Source organism: Taurulus bubalis, assembly GCF_910589615.1.
Source record: "Taurulus bubalis genome assembly, chromosome: 9".
Classification (NCBI taxonomy): domain Eukaryota; kingdom Metazoa; phylum Chordata; class Actinopteri; order Perciformes; family Cottidae; genus Taurulus; species Taurulus bubalis.
Genome location: NC_136597.1, coordinates 13,751,477 through 13,777,410, shown reverse-complemented (window position 1 = coordinate 13,777,410; position 25,934 = coordinate 13,751,477). Strand labels below are relative to the sequence as shown.

Sequence of the window (25,934 nt, the reverse complement as noted above, 5' to 3'; positions counted from 1 at the left end):
GGGGTATATGCACACACACAATTATTACTGGATCACGTGACACGAGTGCGTATGCTAATAACAGCCGTAACGTCACATTAATCCAGTGACCTGGTTAAGCCCCCAACTGAAGGAAGTGAGTGTGGGAGGCAGGGAGGGGGAGCTGCCAGAGCTGGAGAAGAGAGGAGAAGAGAGAGGAGAGACAAAGCGCGCTCCCTCTCCCTCTCACACACTCTCACACACTCTTTCACCTCCTGAGCAGCAGAGTGGAGCGTAGCTGAGCAGAGCAGAATGGGAAGTGTTTTTAGACTAATAGAAGCAGAGAAAGGCACATAGAACCAGTGTGGGGTTGCTATACTCCCCCCCACACACACACACACACACACACTAACATCATACACATCTTTCCTCACACACACGCGCGCCGAGCTCGTGTGAACCCCGGCTGCCAGGCTGGACGGGACGGCGAGGACACCCACTTCACAATCTCGCACACATGCTCGCACACCCACGGACACACACACTCTGGAGCGTACTATGGTGGTCCAGGGAGCAATGACGCCCGGAAGAACCCGCCGGCTGATGCTTAAACTGCCGGTGGGGACTCTACGGAGGAACAGTGGAGAGAGGGTAAGACACTCCTTCACACTTTCTCCCTCCTTCTCTGACTTTGTCTGTCCCTCCTGTTTGAGACCTTGTCTTGCCGTGCTGTTGTGTGTGTAAGTGGGATTTCTTGGCTAATCCTGGAGAGGGTATTAGATTTGAATTGGAAGGCAAGTCAAGAGCAAAGCTTTTAATCTCCACAGTGGACAATACTTCTCTGTGTTTCTCTTCCTGTCAGTCTGAGTCTGTCAATCTCTCCGGAGCTCAGTCTGTCTCTGTCACTGCTAATGTATTCCACTGCAGTCCTTGGTGTTCAAGGTTACAGGGAAGTCCCACTGTGGGAGAGCTGGCTTTGAGTGCAGCTTGTTTGCCCGTCACTGTCAATGCAATTGAACTGACTTGAGCCATGAGTTAGCTTCCTTTCATCAAGCAAAGCCACACGAAGTCTTGCCTTCAGCGTGATTTAAAGTGCTGGATCCTGTCCCGTCTGGGCTTTTCACACACACTGGGTATCAGTCTGTCTGCCTGGGATCAGAGGCTTCAGTGTTTATGTGTTTGTGTAAATCTGGTGGGTGTGTACTGAAGGTAGAAGATAATAGTCTTCCAGCTAAGCTTAAGATGTGGAATGTGTGTTGCAAAGTTAACCTTTAGTTTAGTAGTAAGGACAGGCTGAAACCTGCCAGGTGATTCACCTTTTTTGTTGTTTACATCACGAGAAGCTTGCATGTGAATAAAGAAAGCAGTGCTCGAGTCTGCAGCTGTGAGCGTTTGTGTGTGTGATTCCCCGTTGTATTCATTCTGTGAAGCACGTCAGCACTCTTTCATGTTGTAACCTGGTATTAAGTGAATCAGATTCCAGCAGTGTGTGTGTGTGTGTGCAGGTGATGAGTGAGCTGGGCTTACAACTCATCCAATCTGCTTTCCCAAAATCATGAGGTGCTTATAGGATCATATCAAATTTAATTTCTTCTCTCTTTTAAAAAATCGTGGTCTTCCCACTTGATGTAATGTGACTTCAGTTTCATTAGCACGCCTCTCAGAGTGCATGTGACTTCTGGGAAACGCTGGTCTCTTTGTAGTTCTCTCTTTGATTTAGCGTACATACGCAGAGAGGATACCGTTATACACACAAGCACACACATACTGTGCACATGCTATCATAAATTACACAGTATGGCTTCTATGCATTGGATGTAAACAGATTTCACGTTAATAAGCCCATTCATATTCCCACCCTGCTCCAACACAAAAATAACTTTTATAACCTTCACATCACCTCTCACATAAAACCCACCTGGTGCATTTGCTTCTGTAGCCAAGTTGCACTGAAGTAAGCAACTTGAGGGGTCTCAAACAATATCAGTTAGAATCTGTTGTTTTTAGGTCCCAGTATTCAAAGAGTTCAGATTGTGGGTCATTAATGCTGTGGTGGCTGGAAAACTGATTGACTGGGATCTAACTGGCTGGCTGTCGCAATTCTGCTTGATTGGAAGAACCTGAATTGTCGCTGTCCTTTTTCAGGGAAGTAATTGCTAATGGTTGATTGGCTGGTGCCTGTGCACACACACACACACACACACACACACACACACACACACACACACACACACACACACACACAGTCATTCAAATCACCTTAATTAATGGCGAAAAGCAGATTTTCTTACACAGGAACGGAGAGGGGTCTCTCTCTCTCTCTCTCTCTCTCTCTCTCTCTCTCTCTCTCTGTCTTGATTGCACTCCATTTATCTTCCTTCCATTATTTTTGCAGCCAGCTGTGTGCAGACGGACCAAAGGAGGGTCTCTTGTTGTGATGTACATACGCTCTCTCGCATTATTGTGCGAGAAAAATGCTGAATGTGCTTCAGCTTGCTCTGCAAGGCAGTAAATGCGTCAGATTTTCAAAATCCAACAAACCGCACAAGCATAAAGGTGTTCAATAAATTGGCAAAGACGATTTTAAAAGAGAATTGAAATCATCAGACTGTCTGACTGATACCTCTCCTCGGTGAACAAAGCTTAGTAATCTACCCGTTCTACCCTTGAGCCTCTATAAAGGTTGACTGTCTCTTGTGTTGTGGCTTTACCTGCCTATGTCCTCTCTGAGCCTCTGAAATACTTTCACTATACACAGCTGCAGCTTAGTCCTGCTCTGACTTGTTAGATAACTCATTGCGTTATTGTCAAATCTCCGCCTTATGCAACTGTGTGAGCTGCATAGAGGACAGCAGACAGACAAAATATTGACAACATCTGTATCTATAGGCTGCAGACTGAGCAGAGTGGGATGTTGTAGTGGAAATGTTTATTGCTGCAACCTCAGTTCCAGGTAAAAGCGTTTTGCACACTTGGTAGCTAAATCTTTCATATCCCTCAGTATTCCCAGAGAACATGCAGAGGTTTGCGGGTGCACATCGCCACTGGCTGAACACTTCCTCTCCTCACCACAACTATTAGCATTAGTTAACTTGTTTAAAAGATATTTTCAAAATGGATCCTCCAGATTGATTTACACCTTCCAGATTGCAGAGGGCCACTTTCTCATCTGTGCCCTGTCAGTTATCTAATGCTGATGAATCGCTTCATGTCCGTGTCAGTTGTTTCTGATGGATGTGGGTTTCTATCAGTTAATTGAGTAATATTTACAAGGAGAACAAAGACCATATTTGTTCACAGACAGCAGCTATGAGACATCTGAACAAAACTCGGCCCGTTAACCCCAGAACAATAGGAGAGGAGGCAGACTTGATTACTCCTTTTCTTTTCTATGAATCACTTTCTTTTCTACAATTCATGCTTTCCTTCTACTCAAGAGAAGTCATTGTGGCTCAGAATCCTGTCTTCATATATCGACTTGTCATGCTTCTTTTTCCCTCATACCCCCTTGTTCTTGCACTTGCATGGCTTTCATTACAACAGTTTTGAGATTAGTAAGAGTAAAAGTGACAACACATGAAGAAATGTATCAGCGTGAGTAAAATGAGATAGAGGATTTGTGGATTATCCCAGCAAAACACTAGGTGTTTACAGCATAATATGAGGAAGATAAATGGATAGTTGGTGTTGACAGTTGAAAATAGCTCTTCGTTTTGGGGATGTTTACTGTTTAGATTACCTTGGTGAGCAGCCTGAATTAGGATTAGCCTCCGCCTTTGTTGTCCTCATGCCATGTCAGCTCTTTTCTGTGAAATTAAGAACGAAGACAAAAAACTAACAAAGAAGATAGGGCGCGAGAAAGAGCGAGACATGCATGTGTGTTTGTGTGTGTATGTGTGTGTATGGTTGTGTGTGTGTGTGTGGGGGGGGGGGGGGGGGGGGGGGGGGGGCGGGAGGGGAGGTGTCTGTTCCTAACAGCCAAAAAACATTTCAGATTGGAGGAGGCTGAATCGCTCTCCAAGGAAACATGTTGTTGTCAGGGGCACCACAGGGGAGCGAGGGTTGTAAGGTGGGAGGGGTGGATCACTGTCTGAGAAGACACACACACATAAAGACTGAGACACATGCACATGTTCAAAACACACACATTCATGAGTGGAATAGGAACACATACACATAGTGAGACTGTATTTTACCACTATGGGTTTGAAAGCATGTGGTGAGGCAGGAATACTGATCGATCCTCATTACCTTTAAACATCTTGTCTGCACCAATCACAGAGAAGGTCATCTCTGGACTCTGGCATTCTGTGGGTCAGGTTGACACTCTGTTTGTTTCTCATCAGAATGATCTAATTGTCTGGACATTAGAGTCACGATTCACTTCAGCAGCTGCAGAGTTGATGTGGACAGCAAAGGAACAACATTCAAAATGACTTCCTGTTTAGTTTCCTTTTTATCATCCCTCTGTTAGCACATATCCATTTGGGTTTTGGCCCCCAAAGCTCTGCTCTGCCTCGCTACAGTATTGATTTGCCCCCAGGACTGTAGGTGAGAGAGCTGTGGTCAGTCAGTCCAATTAAAGAGACAAAGAAAAGGGAAAAGAGGGGAAGAAAGAAAGATGTGGGAATAGTAGCTGGAGCTAAAGACTCCTGAAGGCCCCTCTTGCACCACACCCTGTTCGGCATGAAAGGGGACCCCCCTTTTCTCCCCAAGGCTGCTCAGAAGGAAGAATGTTTTTGAGCAAAAGAGGAAAGGGGGGAGCACAAGGGAGACTCCCACCCTCCTCTCCACCCGGCCTCTTTCATCACTCTCTGCTATGATTTTTTTCCCCTGTCTTTTATTCCCCATCCAAAATCAACCTATAGACATATACAGCACAGCTGCGTACAAGTTCAAAGTAAGTCTGAACAGAGCACGATCAAACAATGAAGAGATGATCGCCTATTGACTGTGAGTGAAGGCTGAAGTTAGTGAGCTGTTTCTCTATGGAGACAGTTTTCTAGCAGCGTAGCTATGGTGAGAGTGGACGCCTCTGTCCTCTGCCAAAACATCCCCAGTGGATGTTTTCATCCTCTGCCACCTTCATGCAGAGCTCAAAATGACTTCTTCCTCGTCTCTCTTTGGTATTCTCAGAAATGAATGTCTGGAATCCTTTAAAGAGAGAGAAAGGGAGAGGGAGAGACAGCAGAGAAAAATGGAAAAAAAGAGATGAATGTGGGTTGATGGGAAGAAGTCTGTTGGATTCCATCTTCCCCAAAACAGGATGTGGAGACCCCGAAATGTTCCTTAAATATCCCAGCACAATCTGTTCCCTTTGTTAGACAGAGATAACACGACTCGATGAGAACGGGGGCACTGTCTGTGACTCACTCACATGAAGGGGTTTATTCATAGTTTGTGTGCGTGTGTGTGTGTGTGTGTGTGTGTGTGTGTGTGTGTGTGTGTGTGTGTGTGTGTGTGTGTGTGTGTGTATTGTATACGTTTGCGTGTGAATCCTGCTGGGTCTAAGAGGAGAGTTGGGGGAGAAAAAGAGAGAATATTGTAAAATACAAAAAACTATTGTAAGGACTTTCTTAAAGATGTATGACTGTATGCGTGTGTGCGTGTGTGCGTGTGTGTGTGCGTGTGTGTGAGTGTGCGTGTGAGTGTGCGTGTATGAGTGACAAAGAAACAGAGCGGGAAAGGGTTAGAAAGAGAGGGCTCTTGGTTTCCCATGGGTGTACTGCAGTAACGTAGTAATCCTCATTAATATTTATCTGCCAGGCAAAGTGGAGGGAATGATTAACTTGAGAGTGTGTGCATGTTTTCTTGAGTCCTTTGTGCATGTGTGTATAACCTATTACAGCATATAACAGATGAACTAGGTCAACTTTTATACTTAAGAGACTAACAAGTCCTGATACTTCAAAGGTTTTGTGTCATCGTGGGGGTTTCTCATTGCATTCATGCACAATAAACTGTATTTTTAATTATTCCAAGCACACATGAAAACCAAAGCTCATGCACATTCACTTCACACACATAGACATAAAGAAGCTCCCTGCTTTCATCTCCCTCTCGAGCCACGTTACGTTTTGTTATTGATTTTCTTGCTTGCACCTCTAATGCAATCACATTAAACTAGACTGATCTGAATTGAATTTCAGACTGGGTCTATACATGTATGCCACTAATAATCTCCGTCATGGTGATGGTGCGTGTGTGTGTGTATGTGTGTGTGTGTGGGTGGTTGTGTTGCAAATGAGCCGATAAGAAAATGAAGCCTGCTGCAGCCAGATGCCAGGTATATTGTCAGAAGAAGTGCACGAGTAAACCTGTACAACTTTTCCTGTGTGTCATATACACTTTCTCCTGTCTTGTACACAACGTTTTTTGTAAATGTGTGAGCCATAGTGCCTCAGTTGAGATTGTTCTCGTGAATTTATAGTGTATGTGACCTATTTCCCTCCACTGCTCTCTCTCTCTCTCTCTCTCTATCTATCTTTCTCTCTCTCTCTATCTCTCTCTCTCTCTCTGACTTGCCTGCACTCTAATATAACATGCCTGAGTGGAGATCAGAGAGCAGGAGAAAGATTGAGAGATAGAGAGAGATATGAAGGAAATATGAAAGAGAGAGAGAGAGAGAGAGAGAGAGAGAGAGAGAGAGAGAGAGAGAGAGAGAGAGAGAGGCAGGAGAAAGTTAGAGAATACAGAGCGTAGCAGATGGAGCAGAGAAAGTTGGCCTCCTTTTCCTGACTGGGTGCAGGTTTGAAGTTTATCACTTAAATGTGGATGAATGCATGAGAGAAAGAATGAAATAGCATATACATTACCCTGCTGTTTGACTGCCAATTCCTGTCCATCACTGTGTCTTCTTCTCTTTTCTTAGTACTATGGTAACAGCCGGCCAGCTGACACTCTGGTGCTGACTGTTTACATCACAGGGCTTGTGTGACCTTTCCCAGGATTCAGCGGGACATTGCACACACACAGAATCATGGGAACAGTGCACTGTCATACCTAACCTCTCGCCTCCCTCCCTTCCACAACAAATATTTGCATCCCTCATAAATTTCAGTGGCGGAAAGGTGAACATGTATAGCTCCGGCCAAACCCTGATTCATTTTGGAAAATTCACACTATAGGAATGCCACACATTCCTCATGGGTTTCTCAAGACACCACTGAGAAAGCAATGTGGGGCCCTGAGATGGAGAGAAGGGAACGAGGGATCTCAGAGCAAGTGGTTGGTACATTTTAAAAGATGCACGTTTATTGCATTATCAGGGTAAGGGTTAGGATTAGGATTTTTGTGGAATGAGCCTTCTGCCATCCATTTAATTAGCCATCTTTGTATATAGAGTAGAGTAAAACAGAAAGCGCACATACAGCCAGAGAGAAACTTTGTGCACTATATTTGATTAATGCCATGGCAGTAATTTACTCATGTTCATGTGGCATTTAGTAAAAAACAAATGGTATGAGCATTATGCAATAATTTGTACACAAAATCAGAAAACACACACACACACACACACACACCATTTCAGCAGTAGAGCAGTGACCTCTTGTATCAATAAACCCCTCCATGAATCAGAGTGGGCTACGAAAGACCATTTAATCCACCAACAGTCAGATTGGGTTTGGTCGGAAGGGAGAGAATTACTGTACAGCCCAGAGCTATTGAATTTTATATTGATCAGGGCTTTCTGAGGAAAGTGGGGAAAAAAGTAAATCAGTTTGGCTGTATAAAAACCATTGGATATTTGAGCTTTTTTCCTTTTTAAATGTCTAGACTGACATATCAAAAATCCTTAGTGACCCAGAAGATCAAGCAATGGCTGCTGGAACCAGAAAAAGTAGGTGTTTGTGTTCGATATCACATACAACACAGAGAACATTGATCATGGAAGATGTATTGTTTTAGCAGTGCTGTTAAGCCAAGAGTTTATCACAGATTGGCAAGGATAAACACACAGATTGTTGGCTTGGCACAGGTCGTATATGGGGGTTGTATTGCCTCCATGTGGCCATTGTTGCAAATGTAAGATATGCTTCTTCATAGATTTCTATCTCAAATAAACAAGTTGGATGTAATCAATAATAGTTACATGCTTTGCACATATCATGCATGGATAATGTTTGGAGTTCGTAGAGAGTAGCAGATAAATTGTGTTTTCTTGGATTCTTTGGAGGTCAGGTCAAGATGCTCCGGCCTGGAAAAACTGGCTCAGAGGAAAAAATGTCCACTTTCTAAAAAAACATTCTGGCTACAATCCCAGTGCGGTTATAGAGTAGCAAACTTGTGACTTGTGAGTTTGGAGACCGAATATCAGGATTTTCTGCGAGTATGACCATGATTGGTGTGTGTTTTCTTTGAGGCTGAAAGTGTCGAGTCTGACCATGTGTGTGAGGAGGTGAGCCGCCTCCTTGAAAAGTGAGACAGTGAGAGAGCAGTGTGAGATGCGGGTGAGCTGCAGTATGAGAGTGCGTATCACTTTAAAAAACAACCACCATTCAGGGAGACTAAGAGACCAGCTGCATTCCCTTAGTGGGAATGTTTGTGTTTGTGGCGTACAGACCAACGGACGGACGGTGCTTTGCTTCAGTGAGAAGAAAAGAAAGAGGAAAGAGAGAAAGAGTCAGCGGGGACCACTGGCTGTGTGGGACTGGGAGAGAAGGACCAGCAGGGTTTGACCTTGAGGAGACATCGGACCGCTCAATCCCAGAGAGACTGAGAGGACAGAGAGGGACAGAGGCAGGAGAGGAGACTATCCTGCCGGGCTTACTTCTGGAGATGACCCACTTATTATCTGCTGGAGCTTAGTGGTATCAGGAGGACAATAAAGGTTAATTCCTTATAATTTCGATGGGCCTTTGTGGATTTTACCTGTGGATATCTCACCTGTGCAAATAAAGTGTAATGTGATCCCTGTGGATATCTCATTGATATCAAATCATACTGTGCATACTTCTGGATTTGGGGCTCTCCTCAGAGAGAGCTTGTATCAGGGACGTAATGGAGGCAGTCTTGATGGGTCTAGACGAGGCGGTCTGTACTCAGCAGGGTCTGCTGTGGACTCTCACCTCGACAGCCCTCCGGCGCCTTCGTGTGCATGCTAGGAACTTTCCTGCACCCATGCATCTCTTACACACACACAGGTGTGTTTCAAGGCCACTCTACCAGGTAGGCTGCTCCTCACATACACAAACAGAAAAGAAAAACGAGATATGCATGTACATAGCATTTAAACAGGCACTGGGTATGATTACATTTGCGACCACCTATTGTCTTCAAGATTTGCCACCTTTGGAGAAGCATATTCAATTATCGGAAACGGTTATGAATGAATGATTCCACACTTGTGACAAGGCTTGGGACCAAAGGAGAGAGGCATGGAGGGAACAGATGATGTTCTGTAGGCCAGGTATGTTCTTCAGGCGATAGACCGGGGCCAGAGTTTGGGCGACAGAACTGGGTTAGATGTAGTGGCAGTGTTCCTGCCAGTGAAATGGGACACATATGTTGACATAGTTTTATAACACAGGTGCATGTGGAGCGTTGTCCTGCCAAGTTCAGAAAACACTGTTGTGTTTGACGTTGTTGTCCTTGTGTAGAGTGTTCCTTTGAAGTAGTTGTTGTTCTCAGGATGCAGACCCTTAACAGGAAGTTGTGTTACCACGGTCACTATAAAGGAGCCGGGTAACTAAGCTGCTAAGCTGGTAAGTGTTTCTATGGATATGTGAAAGGAGGATACACAACAAACACACAGACAAGGTTTTTTCGGCTGTCTGGTCGGTCCCCATGCCTCCATCGCCTGAAACGTTTAATCTAACTCTAGTGACGCACTAAATGTGTCTGTGTGCTTCGAAAGAACAGTTTCACAGTAGTTTATTGTTTTATCAAAATTGACTGTGTCTTTTGGGCCATGTGTTTGTCTAGATGTGATTCAGCAAAATGGTTGATCAGTATTCTCTTCACCGTGTCTGAATCGGTACTCAGGCCTTTCATGGATCCATTAGTATTCCCCAGGCGTCTCACCTGCCCTGTATGCAGCTGGCACTACCGGGACAAACCCAACCGGCTCACAGAGAGAGACTCATCGGGCCTTTTGCTATATACCAAAAGCACACACTGTACCTCATAGCACAACATCACCCTACAGCATCAGTGGAGTAACTTAAATACCACACAAACACACACGTCATGTGCCTTTTCCTGTCATTTTGCTCTGATTCCTATATTCTCAAGAGGGGAATAAACTGGATTGTTATTCTAACTTTTGTCTTCAGATGTGATTTTATTTAGCTTCCAAGTTTAAGCATCCTCAGGGAGGGCAACACAATCAGAGGAAACTGAAATAACATACCAGGCCTCCCTAAGACAAACCCATCCTTAACACACAAACTTCTGAAAGAGGCCACACTAAAGCCCATTTCAAACAGAGGTGTTTTCACACTTTCCCAAACATCCTCTGGACGAGTGCTTTCATTTGTTAGAAACAGCATCTTCCTCTTGCCTGATGAAGTGGTATGGTCCAAGGTGGAGCTGTTAACAGTGGAGGGAGCTGCAAAAGCAGGGAAGGAGGGGTCAGTGTGTCAGGATGCAGGATGGGGATATCCCTGGCTCACTGCACTGCCTCTCTGCCTGGCTTCCTCTATTATTGTTAATGAGAAACCCAGGCTCACACAACTGGCAGACACACAAAGGAGAGAGACAGAGAGAGGAGACCAGTGTATTTTTTATTTTATAAACCTGTTCTCACCATTTCCACCTTCTTCTCTCATCCTGAAAAGAAAACACATGACTATTATTCACTAGTTTCCTTATCTCTCTTTTTCCTCTGACACTGTCTTTGCTTTTTTTTCTTTGACTTAAATTACTTCTTCATTTCTTATTTAAATCTCTCTACTCTCGTTTCAACTCTTACTGGAGAAGACATCCATCACAAGCAGTCATAAATACTCAATCAGGACGCCAACCCAGATATTTTCCTGCACTCCGGTGTTTGACACATGCGTCGAGGTGATCATTTAGTTGCTCTGCATGTCACGTGGAGCAGCAGCCTGTGTGATTGAGCTTTGGCGTTGCAGTAACCAGCAGACTGCAACATTTCTGAAGTGTTATTTGCTCTACACACAGACACGTATTCCTCTCATGAGAGAACGTAGTGGCGTGTTCACACTTTCATACATCAGACTGAGTAATATTGACTCAACAACCTCCAGTCACACATTTTCCTCTGGTGGTATGACCCTTTAAATAGGGTTAGTACTGCCAGGCGTGTGAGGGCAGTGCTCTGCTGTGCTGTGTTAGACAGTGTCTCTGGGTAATTGTGTCATTTTCTTAACTTGCTTTCCAGTCGCATTGATCTAATTTCTTTCCTGCCAGCCCCCCTTCCTTTCACCCGACCCCATCCCAAAGGAAGGATATCCTGCATGGGGAAGAAGCAGTGGTAATACTATAGTAAACACAGGTGGTTGGACTTCCTCCGACTTGCAAAAAATCCTTATTTACCTGTAATCATCACAGTCCTGCATCTCACAAGACTTACTGCACACCATTATTTCGTTCTTAAGAATGTGAAGTGACATCTTGTCAAGCAAAACTCATCCTGAGTGTGTTCAACATCCTTGTACCCTAGATAGACCTGTTTCCGTGCTTGCAAATATCAGTCGCTAGCAGGAAGCTGGTTCTCCTCTGTGTCAAATTTACTTAGATCCAAGCTGTTTCCTAGCAACGCAATTGCACTGAAAAGTTTTATACATATTTAAAATCTTGCATTATGTCACATCTGTCATGCATATTAATTAGACCCCACTGCTCTGTTAGCTTGTAGGCTCGACTGCATCATATTTAGGAATGAAACCCAGGCCGGTTTACTCCCACTGAGCTCATCTGGTCCTGTTTCCTGTGAGAAGCTCTGTCACTGATCATACTCCTTTCCCACCGACGAGTCCCAGTCCATTATGAGACGAAGCAGAGACACTGCAGCACAAGTAAAAATAACCAAGATACACAATCGCCCCCTCCTCTGTCGTGGAGCTGGATCATTTGTGTCTGTTCCATCTTTTGTTTGTGGTCTGATAAGCGGTGGGCGCTTAGTCAAACCGTGGTGTTTTCAAGCAAGTGGTTTCCTTGGAAGAGCAGTCCACAATGAGTGCCAGCAGCTCCCCTGAATCAGGACATGATTGTACTCAGTTCAGGTTGATAAGTCTCTCTGCACTCATGTTCAATATATCATCCATTTGTTCTCATATTCCACTGAAGCAGATGTCAATAACAAGACTCATGACAGACATGAGTGACATATCCTTGCTAATTCCCAGCCTTTTTCCTTTGTTCCTTGTTTTCCAGCCAAGACATTATTGGATGGAGATTGACGTTGAACTTGTGACTTCCTACTGAAGAATGTTGATCACTATTCCTGTCTGGCAGCCATCTTTGTACTCATTGCCAAAGTCAGGATCTGTATGTGAGAAAATATTTTCCCAGAACCGACAGAGAGACGTTTGGTGACGCGAGGGTTTGCAGGCCAGAACGGACATTGTTTCAAACTTTTCCAAAGCTTTGTTTATTTGTTTAATTTTCTAATTAGTTTGCAACTAGCTGGAGGCATGTTTGTGTTTGATATATCTGCATAGACACACACTCACAAACACACACACATACCCCTCTGTAGATTCTGCTGGTGGTTGAAGCCGTTTACAGTGTCTCCCCGGGGATACGGTCTTATTTGCATAGTTGGTCTGGAAAACATTTCCACTGCTCCATTCCCAGGTTTATTAAATACCAAGTGTGTGAGTGTAAATGTGTGTGAAAGAGAAAAAGGAAAAGGGGGCCAGACTTGTTGATGTCTGAATTTAAGAAAAAGGTTCATGTGGAGATTCATCAACAGTTCAATCATGGGAAACCATTTTCTCACCACTCTCTAAATCATAAATCACGATAAAAAATGTCATTCATATTTAGTTTGATAAAGATGTGTATGACGAGTCTCTTGGTGATTTGCAGGCTTGTATATATGTTAAATATTTAAAGCACGACACACCTCCTCCCTCATGTGCCGTGTTATTTAGTTACTGTGCACCATAAGCTTCTTAGCCAAGCTGGAATCTAATTTCTGGTAATGTGTGAATATGGCACGCTGCTTGATAGGACGGACACTTGCTTGATTAATTAAAGGCGTTTGCATGTTCACACGCGTACCACACAGTCTTCCCAAAGGACTGATTCTCTGATTTAAGGCATACAATTGAATAAAATCAGGATGGTATTCCTGCTTTGGCATTTAGCAAAGCTACAAGGAAATCACATGACTCACAAAAATATTCACGATACAAGACTTTCTGACTGTTTTTGAATCCATTTAAAAGGATTGCCAGATATGAACACTTTCCCAGATATCGGTTGCCACATTGGAGACTATTCAGATGTTAAACATGATGAAACACACAGATTGCGATATCTTGCTGGTGATTTATTGGGCAATGGTTGAGCGGCCTACTTGAGACATCTGGCTGGTATCCCTCTAAATCCTCTAAGTGTGTCTGATTCGTGGCCAGAGAGTCACAAGTGAGTGGCCAGAGCGGACACGATGTTAGGTTTTTGGAGGTGGTCCTCCTGTATTGAGTGAAGTGATAGGTTTAACTGTGGCATTAGTGATGGGGATATAAGGGCTTATGATGTTTTAAGTTCAGAGGTTAGGGCCTGAGTATAGAATAGTAATCCCGAAGGATTACTAGGGGAATCTGGTGAATATCTGAGGAAATCCCTTTGAGGGACTCCCAGATCCTCTTGTTTGTATAGATGTGATGTCCTCCAGCAGTGTGTCCACATGTTTACCGAACAGAGGTTTGAACATTTGTGTGTGTTAACTTTCATAGGTGAGGCGGAAAATGTGATTTACTTGCATCACAACTTCACAGCCTCCTCTCGGCTATCATAATCTGACCACTGTATGTTTTCCTATAGAAACAGTTAGTTACAGGACAATTTACCCCATGAGTCACATTAATGCGGAATGAGGAATGAGAGTGAGAAATATGATGCATGCCTGTTTGTGTGTGTGTGTTTGTGTGTGTGCGTGTGTGTGTGCGTGTGTGTGTGTGTGTGTGTGTGTGTGTGTGTGTTCGACCACTAAAGCTAAAAAATGAGTTCTCGTCTGTAACCGTGCTACATGTTTGATCAGGTGTTGTTATTTATTGAGCAAAAGCTTTCCACCGCCTACCTTCAGATTCTGGCTCCCAACGAGGCGAAATGGCCAAATGGAAGACATTCAATACCTTTACAATGACGGGATTCCCTTTGGACAAGAGGAATTGCACACACACAGACCACACACTTGCCAAAGGGCTCTCCCTGCAGATGAGCTGGGTCATTTTTCATTACCCTGGCTCAGAGGAATCAAATGTGTAGTAATGGAGCACAGTCACATTGAGCCAAAGCAATGGAGGGATAAATCCCAACTGCAGAGCACAGTGGAGGCCGGCCAGACAGACTGCAGGACAGAGCCTGTGGAGGGACACATAACTCCTTTCCTTCCTCTATCTGTCAGTAGACTTTATCCTAGGGGACGATGAGAGAAAGGTCTGAGGCTGCAGCGTGTTCACACCATCTGCTCTTATCTCTCCATAGCTTCTGTTTCCTTTATTATGTTGCATCTATTTGCCTGCCTGCCTCATTTCCACTTTATTCCCATCTTCTGTCCTACCTGTCTGCTTTACCCTTTTCAGACTCTCCCTCTGTGAATCCCTTGCCTCATTGTCTTCACTGCTGAAGTGTGTGCTTGTGTCTCTCTTCTATAGACCTGTTTCAATCCTGTTCTTGCACAAAACCCCTCTTATGTCACCTGAAGACTATAGCAAAGGATTCCCTTGTTTTTGCCATCCAGGGATCACAACACTGTCGTCAAGCGGATTGAATCTCTTTGTGAGAGAGACATTCATTGCATGCCTTTTTACTTCAGGTTTACACCCCTGGGTCATACATTTGCCTGTTACAGTCTCTCAGCATTGTCTTACAGTGCCTCCTCCTCTTCGTGCCCTACATTTCTGGCAGAGTGTGTGTGGCATAGACGGCTAGATCTCCGGGAAAGTTGCCATGACAACTTTTGTTTGCATCCTAGGTTGGAGAGCAAGGAGGAGTGAAGCCGGTCAAACGTGTGTGTGTGTGTGTGTGTGTGTGTGTGTGACAGTACAGGTTGTGTCCATGCCTCTTTGCTTAAGAAGTAAGTGCTTTTAAAAGTTATTATGTGGATGGAAGCTCACCGAGCTCCCTTAAAGCCGGTTCCTTGAATGATGTTGTTCTGTGGCTGTCTCCGTAATTAGCCTGGAGGGTCTTTGTAGCCCCTGAAGGACACCCACACCCACCCACATCAACCCCCCCCCACCCCCCCCCCACCCCACCCCCCCCACCCCCCCCCACCCACACACCCACACACACACACACACACACACACACACACACACACACACACACACACACACACACACAAGGGCAAAATTAGCAAAGCAGAGAGAGGATTTGGGCGTGTTTACCTAAAACCCTCTTTTCTCCTCTCCCCTGCTGTTCTGGTCTCAGGGTACATGTTTAATAGGATGGCGGAATACATTAGGACTGTGACACACACACACACACACACACACACACACACACACACACACACACACACACACACACACACACACACACACACACACACACACAGGAGTTTGCAGATAGGACTGTTTAATATTCAGCCTGCTAAATGATTAGAGTGTTTGGTATTCTATCCAGTCACAGGACTGGGGATAGAGGCCGCTGGAGTTCAACCGCTCTGCAGTACACAGTGCCCTTGAGTTTAGGCCACAAGCAGTGCTTGTGTGCGTGCGTGTTTATTTGTTAATGAGAGACCCGAAAGAAAGACAGAAGAAGCAGTAGGGAGATATAGAGAGGTCAAGGATGAAGATTCATCAATCAACAAGGTTCAATTGGTTTACAGGAACTAAAAGAGAGTAGACACATGTGCGCACGCACACACGTACTGTACACTTGGATACTACTAGCTATGCAAAATCAAATACCTCGTTCTACGTCACTTTGTCTCTCTGCATGCATCAAGTATCAGTGAACACAGGGTCACTCAGGTCTACAGTGATTTCTCACTGTGTAAATTATAGATGAAGAGAGGAGGTGTACGGGTAAAAGATCCTTCCCTTGTGAATGGCTCACATGACACACACACACACACACACACACACACACACACACACACAATGATAACCTCAATCCTTGCAGATCAACCCCGATGATCACTAAGACTGTGTTTCCTTGAGATAAAAGACATGACATCACTCATATTTATCCTGAACCACTCGGCTCTTCTTGTTCGGCTTTCGGCGCTCTAGCTCCCCCTCTCGCTCTGTACGCTTTGTCCTCTGTCCTTCCTCAGAGGCTATTTCAGTTACCGAATCACCTCATATCCATTTCATCCAAAACACAGAGTAATAGAGTGGTACAGACACTTTTTCAGAGGCAGAGATATACACACGCACCTGCAACGGAGTGCTTATAATGGCTTTATCAACCAAGTGCTCCATTTGGACTGGAATTTGAGGAATGTCCAACCCGTGTCTGTAAAGGACAAAGCCGATAAGAAAAAGCAGAAACTGAAAAAGAGGGAATCATGAACCGTGGAAGAAAGGCAGCTTGTCCGTCCTTTGGAAAATAGGCAAAGTGGAATAATCCCTTTCGACTATTTTGAATTCAGCTCATTTCCATAAAAAAATGCAAAACATGTAAAGAAGACATGAGTGAGCTTCAAGTGCACACACATTCAAATTGTTTGTAGCATGCAAAAAGTGGACAGTGGTGACTTGCTCTCGAACCGACACACTGTGGCGCAGCATCATCACACTGTGCCCATGAATGGCTGTTATTTGCTTGGATGTCGTCAAGGGAGACATTTGCTGTGGTTCTGTTTTAGAGCTTTTTGTGTTATATATAACTTCTGGCTATGTGTGAGTGTGTGTGTGCACACATGTACATTTATTTGAACCAGTTTTGTTTTGGCATCAGTGAAACAGAAACAAGCACGATGGATGGAGAGAAGAAGAGAAAAGTAACAGCATTAAACCAGTGGCTGAGCAGAGTAGAATAATAGCAGTCTATTGAATGGATAGGTTATAGTTGGCCGCTAAAAAAAAGATTACATGTACAGCACATGATGATATTACATTACTCGCTGTTATGAGTAATGATAAGAGTTTGGCTGGCTATTCCCAAAAAAACATTATTTCAAGATCAGACAGTGTGATCAGTGGAAACTCTGAATATATGAAAGCAAAGCATTTCAGACAATCAGGAATTTATCAAGAACAATCGGAGGTTGTTAATGTTATGACTACAAGACATACTCAAATGTACAGTACCAATATAAAATAGTAGCTCTCTGCCTTCCTGTGTTATCTTCACCCTTTTTTCTGTGTCTGTGGCAAAGTACAAGCCATTGGCTCACAATTTGCATATGCTTTTGCATATTCTTTTGAGAACCTCCAGTTAATATATGGCTGCTGCTACTCCATACCCATTTATATGTATATCTGCAGCAAACTATTGATGTGTAATGCATATGTAAGAAGGCTGTTGTCAGTCTGGGACTTTTCAGCAAGAGCCAAGAGACAGTGGTATGCAATTCATGGGGGATTGAGGCTCCTCTGGATGCAGAGAACAGCGACGTTGAACTGAGGCCCAGATGGAATTTGTGGATTCAGCACAAGAGAAGTTTGGATCACACAGAAACTACTATAAAGCATGATTTCTGATGTCTTCATTGTGCCTGATGAAACCACCTTTAAGTGTTGTTTCCATAAAAATGCCTATGGGATGTTTGAAATTCACAAGCATCTCCATCTGACAGCTTTAGAGAAAGTTGTGCTTCTTTGTAAAAATGTGGGGAAAGATCTCCTGGATTTTTTGGGGGGATGAAGTCTGGGAATGGTGCTTTGTAGTAAAACAGGAACGAAGCAGAGTTGGCCACAGAAATATCTTCAGTTTGTTTGAAGTGCCAGTGTGTTTCTGATTTTAAAAAACGCCCTAACTGGAACCACATTTCAGTCCCAAAGTCACTCACGGGCAGGGAGGGTGGAGCTCACAGACACACACATATACACACTTGAACAAACAAAACAGATCTCTCTCGGTCAGTCGTTTCTCTAGACATTCCTGGCTGCCTTTCCATGACCCTCCCTGCTCCGTCTCACTTTGCTACATGAAGCACGGGACGGAGAAGATGGATTTGGCCCCGCTATTATTTTTCCATCAGGTTTTCAATAGCCCATTCAACTGAAACTGTAGAATACAGTGTGTTTTGCTGAATCTTGTGTTGTAATCTAATCTTCACCACATGCAGATACTGTTACATTAAAAACTGACGACGAGTCATACAGCTTATTCAGCTCCAATGATCTCAGCGTCATAAATCACTGTAGGACTGCTTGTGTCAGACCTTGTTTGCTCTCAAAGTGACGTGTTTAAGAGTGTGTGTTTGTTTAGTCTCCATACATATGAGAGAGATGCAGACAAAGACAGACAGCGCAAGACAGAGAGGGAAAGCATGGAGTGTGTGTGTGTGTGTGTGTGTGTGTGTGTGTGTGTGTGTGTGTGTGTGTGTGTGTGTGTGTGTGTCAGGCTCAACTGCCTACCGCAGCGTCCCACAGTCAGGGTTAAAGAGATTCTCCATCTTGCTTCAATTAACCGCTCAGCACTGTTTATATCACATTCCACCAATATAGGTTACCTTTTCCAGCACAGACCATCAACCCTGTTCCCCTCCTCGACCCTAAAACCTGACTCTAATACCCACCTCCCGTTAAACCCACCTCACCCATCCAGAACTTTTCCCTTTGGAGCCCTATACTCCACACAAATACACCAGATCAGCACCTCATTACGACCACACCTCTGCCCAGAATAGAAGCCCACTGGCTCCATAACAAGGCTCTGTCAGGGCCCAGATATGTCACACCTATAAGTGGTTCTCACCTTGTGCCTCTTGGAAACATGCTCTGTAGGTCATTGAAAGGTGACCATGTATAAGGAAGTTAAGGGGCAAGAGCATCGGACAGAGAGGCTCACTAAATCACAGCTGTTTGTTATTGTTCCTTCCTGCGTTGCTTCCTTCCTCCTACTCTCTGGCTTTTTCTGTGAATCTGTCCTCCCTCGTCTTCAGCTCGTTTCTAACTTCCATTACAAACAGGAGAAATCTTTTTTTAACTTGTTTAAGGATTCTCCTACTGCAATTTTTTTGTCCACCCTCCTCTTCTGTCTTTTGTCAGTTTTACCCGACTGTCCCCTTCTCTCTCCCTCCCTTGCATTGGTCAAACAACAGGGCACTTGTGATAGCCAACTGAGGAAGTTACCAATACAGGGAGATATGTATTTAACGAAAGAGGGACGGGCGCATGTATTAAAGCCAAGGAAAGAATCATCTGGAGATATTTAAGTTGGACAGGCCAGTTTCTGGTGTCTGGAGCAGGCCAAAAATATCCAGAAACAGACAAATCCAGCAGGGAGGGGAAAGGATACACCTCCTTGTTTCTCATGTGACCTTCTATTCGGCAAACTAAGCTGAATTTTGGGCCTGCAGCATGAACTATGGTAGCAAAAAAACTCTTCAAGCCAAGCACATTCAATTATTTTTCATCTTTGTGTAGCTTATTGTCTGGGAAAAGATTTCTGATGAAACATGCAAATTTAAAATGATGAACCGCCTGTCGTATTTCAATTATGGTGCAACGACATTTGGCTCAGACAAACTGTATTTACAACACAGATCTAAACAGTTAAGCTAAAGTTGTCTTTTGACAACAAAAGGCCAATTATCCCTGATGCTGACAGCTAAGTGGAAGATGTGTGCATGCTGTACATGTGCTGCATGTGTCTTCACAGTTTTTATATTGGGGGGATTACTGTTGTTTAATGTTGTAACACAATAATAGAAAACAGACTAGCCTATGCTTGCCAAGTCATTCAAAGACTGTATTGATAGTATCGCCTTAGCCCTGCCTTCACAGCACACATTAGTATCTATTTATGGTACCGAAAATTGGAGTGATGTTAACAACTTGGTGGTTTCAACGGCTGCTGCTCCAGCTGTGTTAGGTGAACACAGGTGCCCAATGTAGGTCACACGCGCATACGCCCGCGCACACGCACACGCACACACACACACACACACACACACACACACACACACACACACACACGCACAGACACACACAGACAGTCAGTCAGTCTAACGGCTGCAGTGGACTGAATGTCAGGAGTCATTCAAGCAATACAAACCAGAGCAAGTAGTTGTGTTTTAAAAGTGCAGACAGGAAGTGACATGCTAGAGAGAGAGAGAGAGAGAGAGAGAGAGAGAGAGAGAGAGAGAGTAGCAGAACCATTTAACCATTTCAGGCCTATGGAAATCCATAAAAATACACATGGCTTGGCATATAACTGTGTAGCTAAAGAAACAAGACATATGAGGAGAGGGTCTTTCAAGGGGCACTCTCTCTCTCTCTCTCTCTCTCTCTCTCTCTCTCTCTCTCTCTCTCTCTCTCTCTTTCTCACACAAAGCCTGCATTTCTGATGGTGCAGCTGGTTTAATGAAGTAGGCAGACTGTGATCACTGCTCATTGTTATGTACCAGCAGTGCATCGCTTGTTTTAAAGGCAGACTATTGGCGTGCTCTGCAGACCCAGATGTCTGTTTGGGTTTGTAATCGTGCGCGCACACTCACACACACTGACGCACGCGCGCGCGGAGTGAGAGGTCTGCAGTTTCTCATGGCTGTGAGCTGCTGCAGAAAATTCCCCCTCCTCTCCCCGCCCCCACATCTTGCCTCCATTATTCCCGTATTTTCGAAGCAACTCCGATGACAGCGAGAAACATAGCTCGCAACGTGAAGGCGGGCTGCTGCAAAACCCTTTTAGCCATTTCTTCCGGTCGTCCCCCTCGGTTGCTGACCGATGGTACGGTCTCGTGCTATCCGCACGTTCACACACACACACACACACACACACGCACGCACACGCACACACACGCACACACGAACCGTTTTGTGCACGGCGCCGGTAGCGAAACGGGGGTCGGAGTCGGACGAGCCCCGTGAGAAGCTCCCTGCTTTCGGAAGGAGGAGCGAGAGAAGCCAGCCTCGGGGAAAACGCTCCGCGGTCGCCGTTAATTACCGCCGAGTTATCTCCAGCGTTAAATGGCGAAGACGTGAGATGTAACGTCTCCGTGGCGTTTTGGAGGATACCAGACACAGTGAGCCGCGTCGGTTGGAACTAACGTTAACTAATGGTCACTAACATGGATGCTGATGTGCCTCCTCCCCTACGCCGGCCGGGGGAAAGCGTGTTTTTTGACGATTTTCTGGCAGTAACAAGACTCGTTTCTTTTTGGGATTAATTATTTGTATTTTTTTGTATTCAATTTTTTGTCCTCTTGGAGCCGGTTTTGTGTGGAGCCTCGCAGAGAGCTTTTGTTTGCAAGGTAACTAACTAATGATAAGCTTACTGCCATCGCTAGCACCGACCAAAGCATCACTGACAACTGTGTGTGTGTGTGTGTGTGTGTGTGTGTGTGTGTGTGTGTGTGTGTGTGTGTCATGTTGGTGTCAGCTTTTTTTAAATGGCTGCTTTGTACATTGTTCATTTTCATGTCTTGTCTTTTAATTCCACCGGTTTCTTGCCAGTGAGTCAGTACAAACCCGACTAGTAATGGGTCAGCAATGCTGGTGGATTACGCACAGCATGCATCACACCAGGACAAGGGGATGCTGCTGCCAGTACCACATGTGTTTCGAGCCCATGTTTCTCTCATTGCAGCTACATTGTAATGTTTACAGTATGCATTAGAGGTCGGCGTCAAGAGGTTGTAAATATTTTAATGGGTTTTGCCATGGGGGCTCTTTGCAAATAACGTCAACTATCTTCCTCATGGTGCAGCATTTCTTTTTTTCCAACACATTGTAACGACAAGAAGCTATTCATAGAAACTTTATTACATCTGGCTTCATGGTGGATAGAAACTCAGTAGCATGTATCCAATACCACAAAGTGAATTGTATGACTAAAACCAATAAGCGTCTGTCTCTGCCAGATTGGGCTGCCTAATTTTAGCCTCAAGGCAGTGATTTGTTACCTTGACGTTAGGGTTTGTACTATTCCCAGGTGTCTCAAACAGAGTGCCAGTGTGTGTGTGTGTGTGTGTGTGTGTGTGTGTGTGTGTGTGTGTGTGTGTGTGTGTGTGTGTGTGTGTGTGTGTATACTATCTGCATTGCAGTTTAAATTATTCTGGAAACTAAAGTAAGATGTTTTGTCGTCTGTATACTATAGTCTTCTAATAAAGACAAATAAATAAATAACGAAGATGTGTTGAGCCAGCAAAAGGTTTATCAGAAATGAGATACTTGCACACAGTCTAATAACTCTGCACCAACATTTGGTACACTTGATATCTTTGGGTTGTTATGTTACTGATATTTGGTTCGAATTAATCATGTCTACATCACTGACCTTCTACTCAGTTGTCATGTCAGTAATTAGAATCACTGTGTACAGTACAAACATGGAACGTTTTGGAAAGGTAATGTAACTCCATAACAGGAGGGTGGGAGCTGAAAACAAAAGACAATATTGTGTGTGTGTGTGTGTGTGTGTGTGTGTGTGTGTGTGTGTGTGTGTGTGTGTGTGTGTGTGTGTGTGCGCGCGCGCCAGTCACTGTGTGCACAGGTGCACCCCATCTAAACCCTCAAACCACAAGAGATCAATGGTGGAGTGGGCGGGTAAATCAAACCTTTCAAAGCAGCTAGAAGTCACACACACACATGTGCACAGCAGTTATCATTCAGCAGAGTTCACACAGGGATGAGCGTTGAGACACAACTCTGTCACTCCTCTCCCTCTCGTTCTCTGGTATCTTCAGCTCTCTGCTAAACTCTCACCTCCAACCTGCCACCTGGATGCAAGCTGGCATGAGTGGTGAGAAAGTAGGAGTCTGTTGTGGACACACCCTTACTAAATTGCAAGAGCCTCGGGTGCTCAATATGATCGTTGTGGTGAAGAGTTACAAACCGGTTACGCTTGTGCTCGTGTTTATGGCATCTATGTTTTAGAGAGTTCTCATCAAATGTTTGACAATGAGAATGTCTCTCCCCCTTTCTTTCCCTCCTCCCCCTTCACACACACACACACACACACACACACACACACACACACACACACACACACACACACCCCTGGTGTCCCTCCCCATCTCCCAAATGTGAGGCAAGTGTGGGAGGAGCCAGGGAGTGTTTTTGTTCCTCAGGGTCCCCGCTTCCTGCTAAATTGAAGAGAATCTCTGCATATGCTGACAACACCACCAACACACACACACACACACACACACACACACACACACACACACACACACACACACACACACACACACACAGACACTAACATGCTGAATAATCTGGCATAGTTGGTAGATCTTCTTTGGAAATGTTTGGCTTTATTTTTGTAGTCACGTACCTATTTGAATTGTATCACGCAGTAGCAAACTATCCGACAGGCTTGGAGAATTGGCTTGGCTTTGTAGCTCGTGTGAAATGTTTGGTCGAACTCGCCTGTATTTGGTGCTTATTTCCCACAGTTGACTGTTTCATCATTGCACCTGCTTAGTGTTTACGCCTGAACTTGGAAGATGGATATAAAAACAATTTCACAGCTCTATTTCAGCAAACCTTCTATCAACAACGCAGACAAACAGTCGAGTGAACATTGTCAGCAGAAAGCTTTGTTCTTTGTGGCCCTTTAGTCCATAATGGATTTCCTGCTGGATTTCCGGTCAAGGAGGAATGTTAGAAATGTCAGTAAGGAAGAGACGTTGACTCTATTGGCCCATTGTGTAGTTAGGTCAGCTAACCTTGTTAAGACTTCACTGAGATAACACATATACGCTCCTAGCTTGCCATAAAGCACATGTCATGTTAAATAGAAATGTAAGTACATTTCTTTGTATTAATAGCATCATTGAAGACCCTGCTTTTGAACGGTATCGGGATAACATGTAATACATAATAGATTTATAAACAAGCATCTCTTTGTCTTTTTTTTCTCAGATGACAGAGGGGAGGCGATGTCAGGTCCATCTCCTGGATGACAGGAAGCTGGAACTCCTTGTACAGGTGAGTCTCTCTTCCTCCTGCCCTCTTGCTCTTCCTTCTCTTCCTTCCGTCTCTCTTTGCAGACTCACATTTCCTCAGAGCGAGGGAGAAGTGATGTCTGGTGTCCCGAGGGAAGTCATTACTGCTGACCAAGGGAAATTTGGTCAGCAGTAGGTGACTTTGCTCTTTCTTGATGCTCACCTGATCTCTCCACACACACACACACACACACACACACACACACACACACACACACACACACACACAAGCATGCTTGCGTGCAGACCCTTGCCCTGATTTACTCTCCCCGTAGAAACTATGCATCCCAATGCAGAGTTCAGTCCTAATAATGTCCGAAACAGAAACTCTTACTTCCTCAAAGCTCGTGCTTCACTGCTCATTTTGCATCACCCATCCCTAACGTCTTCCCAGAATGCCTCGGAAATGCCCCAAATCATCTGACAAAGAAACATCGACCGTTTGTGTAATTGGTTCCCTCTTATCCTTCAAATGTCTCTGTGTAATTGACAATGCTCCATCCTATCCTCCAAACGTCCAGGAAAAACAAAGCAGCATGCTTCCCCCCTCCCCCCACTTTCAGCCTTCAATCCTCCCAGCAGGCCATTTTTGCAGTAATGTCCAAAAGCAGCAGCACCCACAGCACACCCGTCACTCCCTTGTTAGCCATTGAAAGCCCCTCCCCTTTTAGATAGCTATTTACTACTGTATATCTGCTTAGGTCTGCTTTCTGCTCTATAACCAGGGTTAAACCCTACTGTGGAGGCTTTTAAATATCACGCATTAACACACATTTCATTAGGCTGGTTTTTTTTACTGTTCATAAATTGTGTGGCCCTCACTTCAATTTTTCTTCATTGATTGTTGACGACATCCACTAAATCATGTATAAGACCTCTCTCATGGTTGGTCTGAAGCATTTTCGTGGGAAGCTCCTTCCAGTCTTCTTAACCTCCCTTAGCCCTGTTTGACCATTACACGGTTCCACTGGAAAAAGAGAGAAAGACAAAAGAAGGTAATTGCCCTGGAACAGGAGAAGAAGAGCAAGTGGAGAATAGAAAGATTGACACAGAAGGTTTGAAAAGAGAAAAGTGAGATGCGAGCTCAGGAATAGAGAGACGGGAGATGACACTAAAGGGATGGGAATAAAGAGAAGAAATGGGGGGATAGCTGAGGATAGCTCTGCTGACTTTCTGATTTGATTACTCTGCCATAACTGATCCTCTCTTTCAAATTGCTACTTCTTTCTGCCCATCTTCCAATCTCTCTCCATCTCTCTTAACTTTCTACTCTTCCCTCTCCATATCTTCTTTTCTCAGCTCCTTGCTTGCCTTCACCTGCCTCGACTCTGTCTCCTTCTAAATCTCAAAATACAGCTGCAGCAGCTCTGTATCTCATCCATCCATCCTCTCTTCTGCTCATTCTTTATCCTCTTGGCTATTGAGAAAGGAAACAATAAGAAAATACACAAAAGAGACTTGTAGAGTCTAATAAAAACAGAAGTAAATCTTTGTTATATGGAATTTTACAGAAACTTGAAGACATAGTGGGGGAGAAAATCTGTTATGTTTACTACATAATATACACAATGTAACAAATGGTATTTTTACAGTTTGGCAATGGTATTAGCAAGAGAGAAATCCGGCAGAGGGGATGTTATTAACAAACCATTGTCATATAAATCAGAAAACTGCTGTCTCTCTCTCTCTCTCTCTCTCTCTCTCTCTCTCTCTCTCTCTCTCTCTCTCTCTCTCTGCGTCGGGCAGATGTACAAGAGGCCAGTAAGATGCTTGTA

At 44.4% G+C, this 25,934-nt stretch overlaps 1 protein-coding gene across 2 annotated transcripts in view; it reads left to right on the top strand.

Annotated features, from left to right (window-relative positions):
• Positions 1 to 501: 501 nt before the first annotated feature.
• Positions 502 to 25,934, top strand: part of frmd4a (FERM domain containing 4A) — a gene marked incomplete at its 5' end in the record, with an annotated part of 54,234 nt that continues 28,801 nt past the window's right edge. Inside the window, 2 exons of one of the 2 annotated variants that reach the window (XM_079224224.1) lie at positions 502 to 609; positions 24,077 to 24,142. In XM_079224224.1, the coding sequence (XP_079080350.1) occupies positions 517 to 609; positions 24,077 to 24,142 (159 nt within the window). Of the gene's footprint in view, positions 610 to 8,958; positions 9,127 to 24,076; positions 24,143 to 25,934 lie in introns of those variants that run through there. The other variant, XM_079224223.1, reaches the window with a different exon arrangement.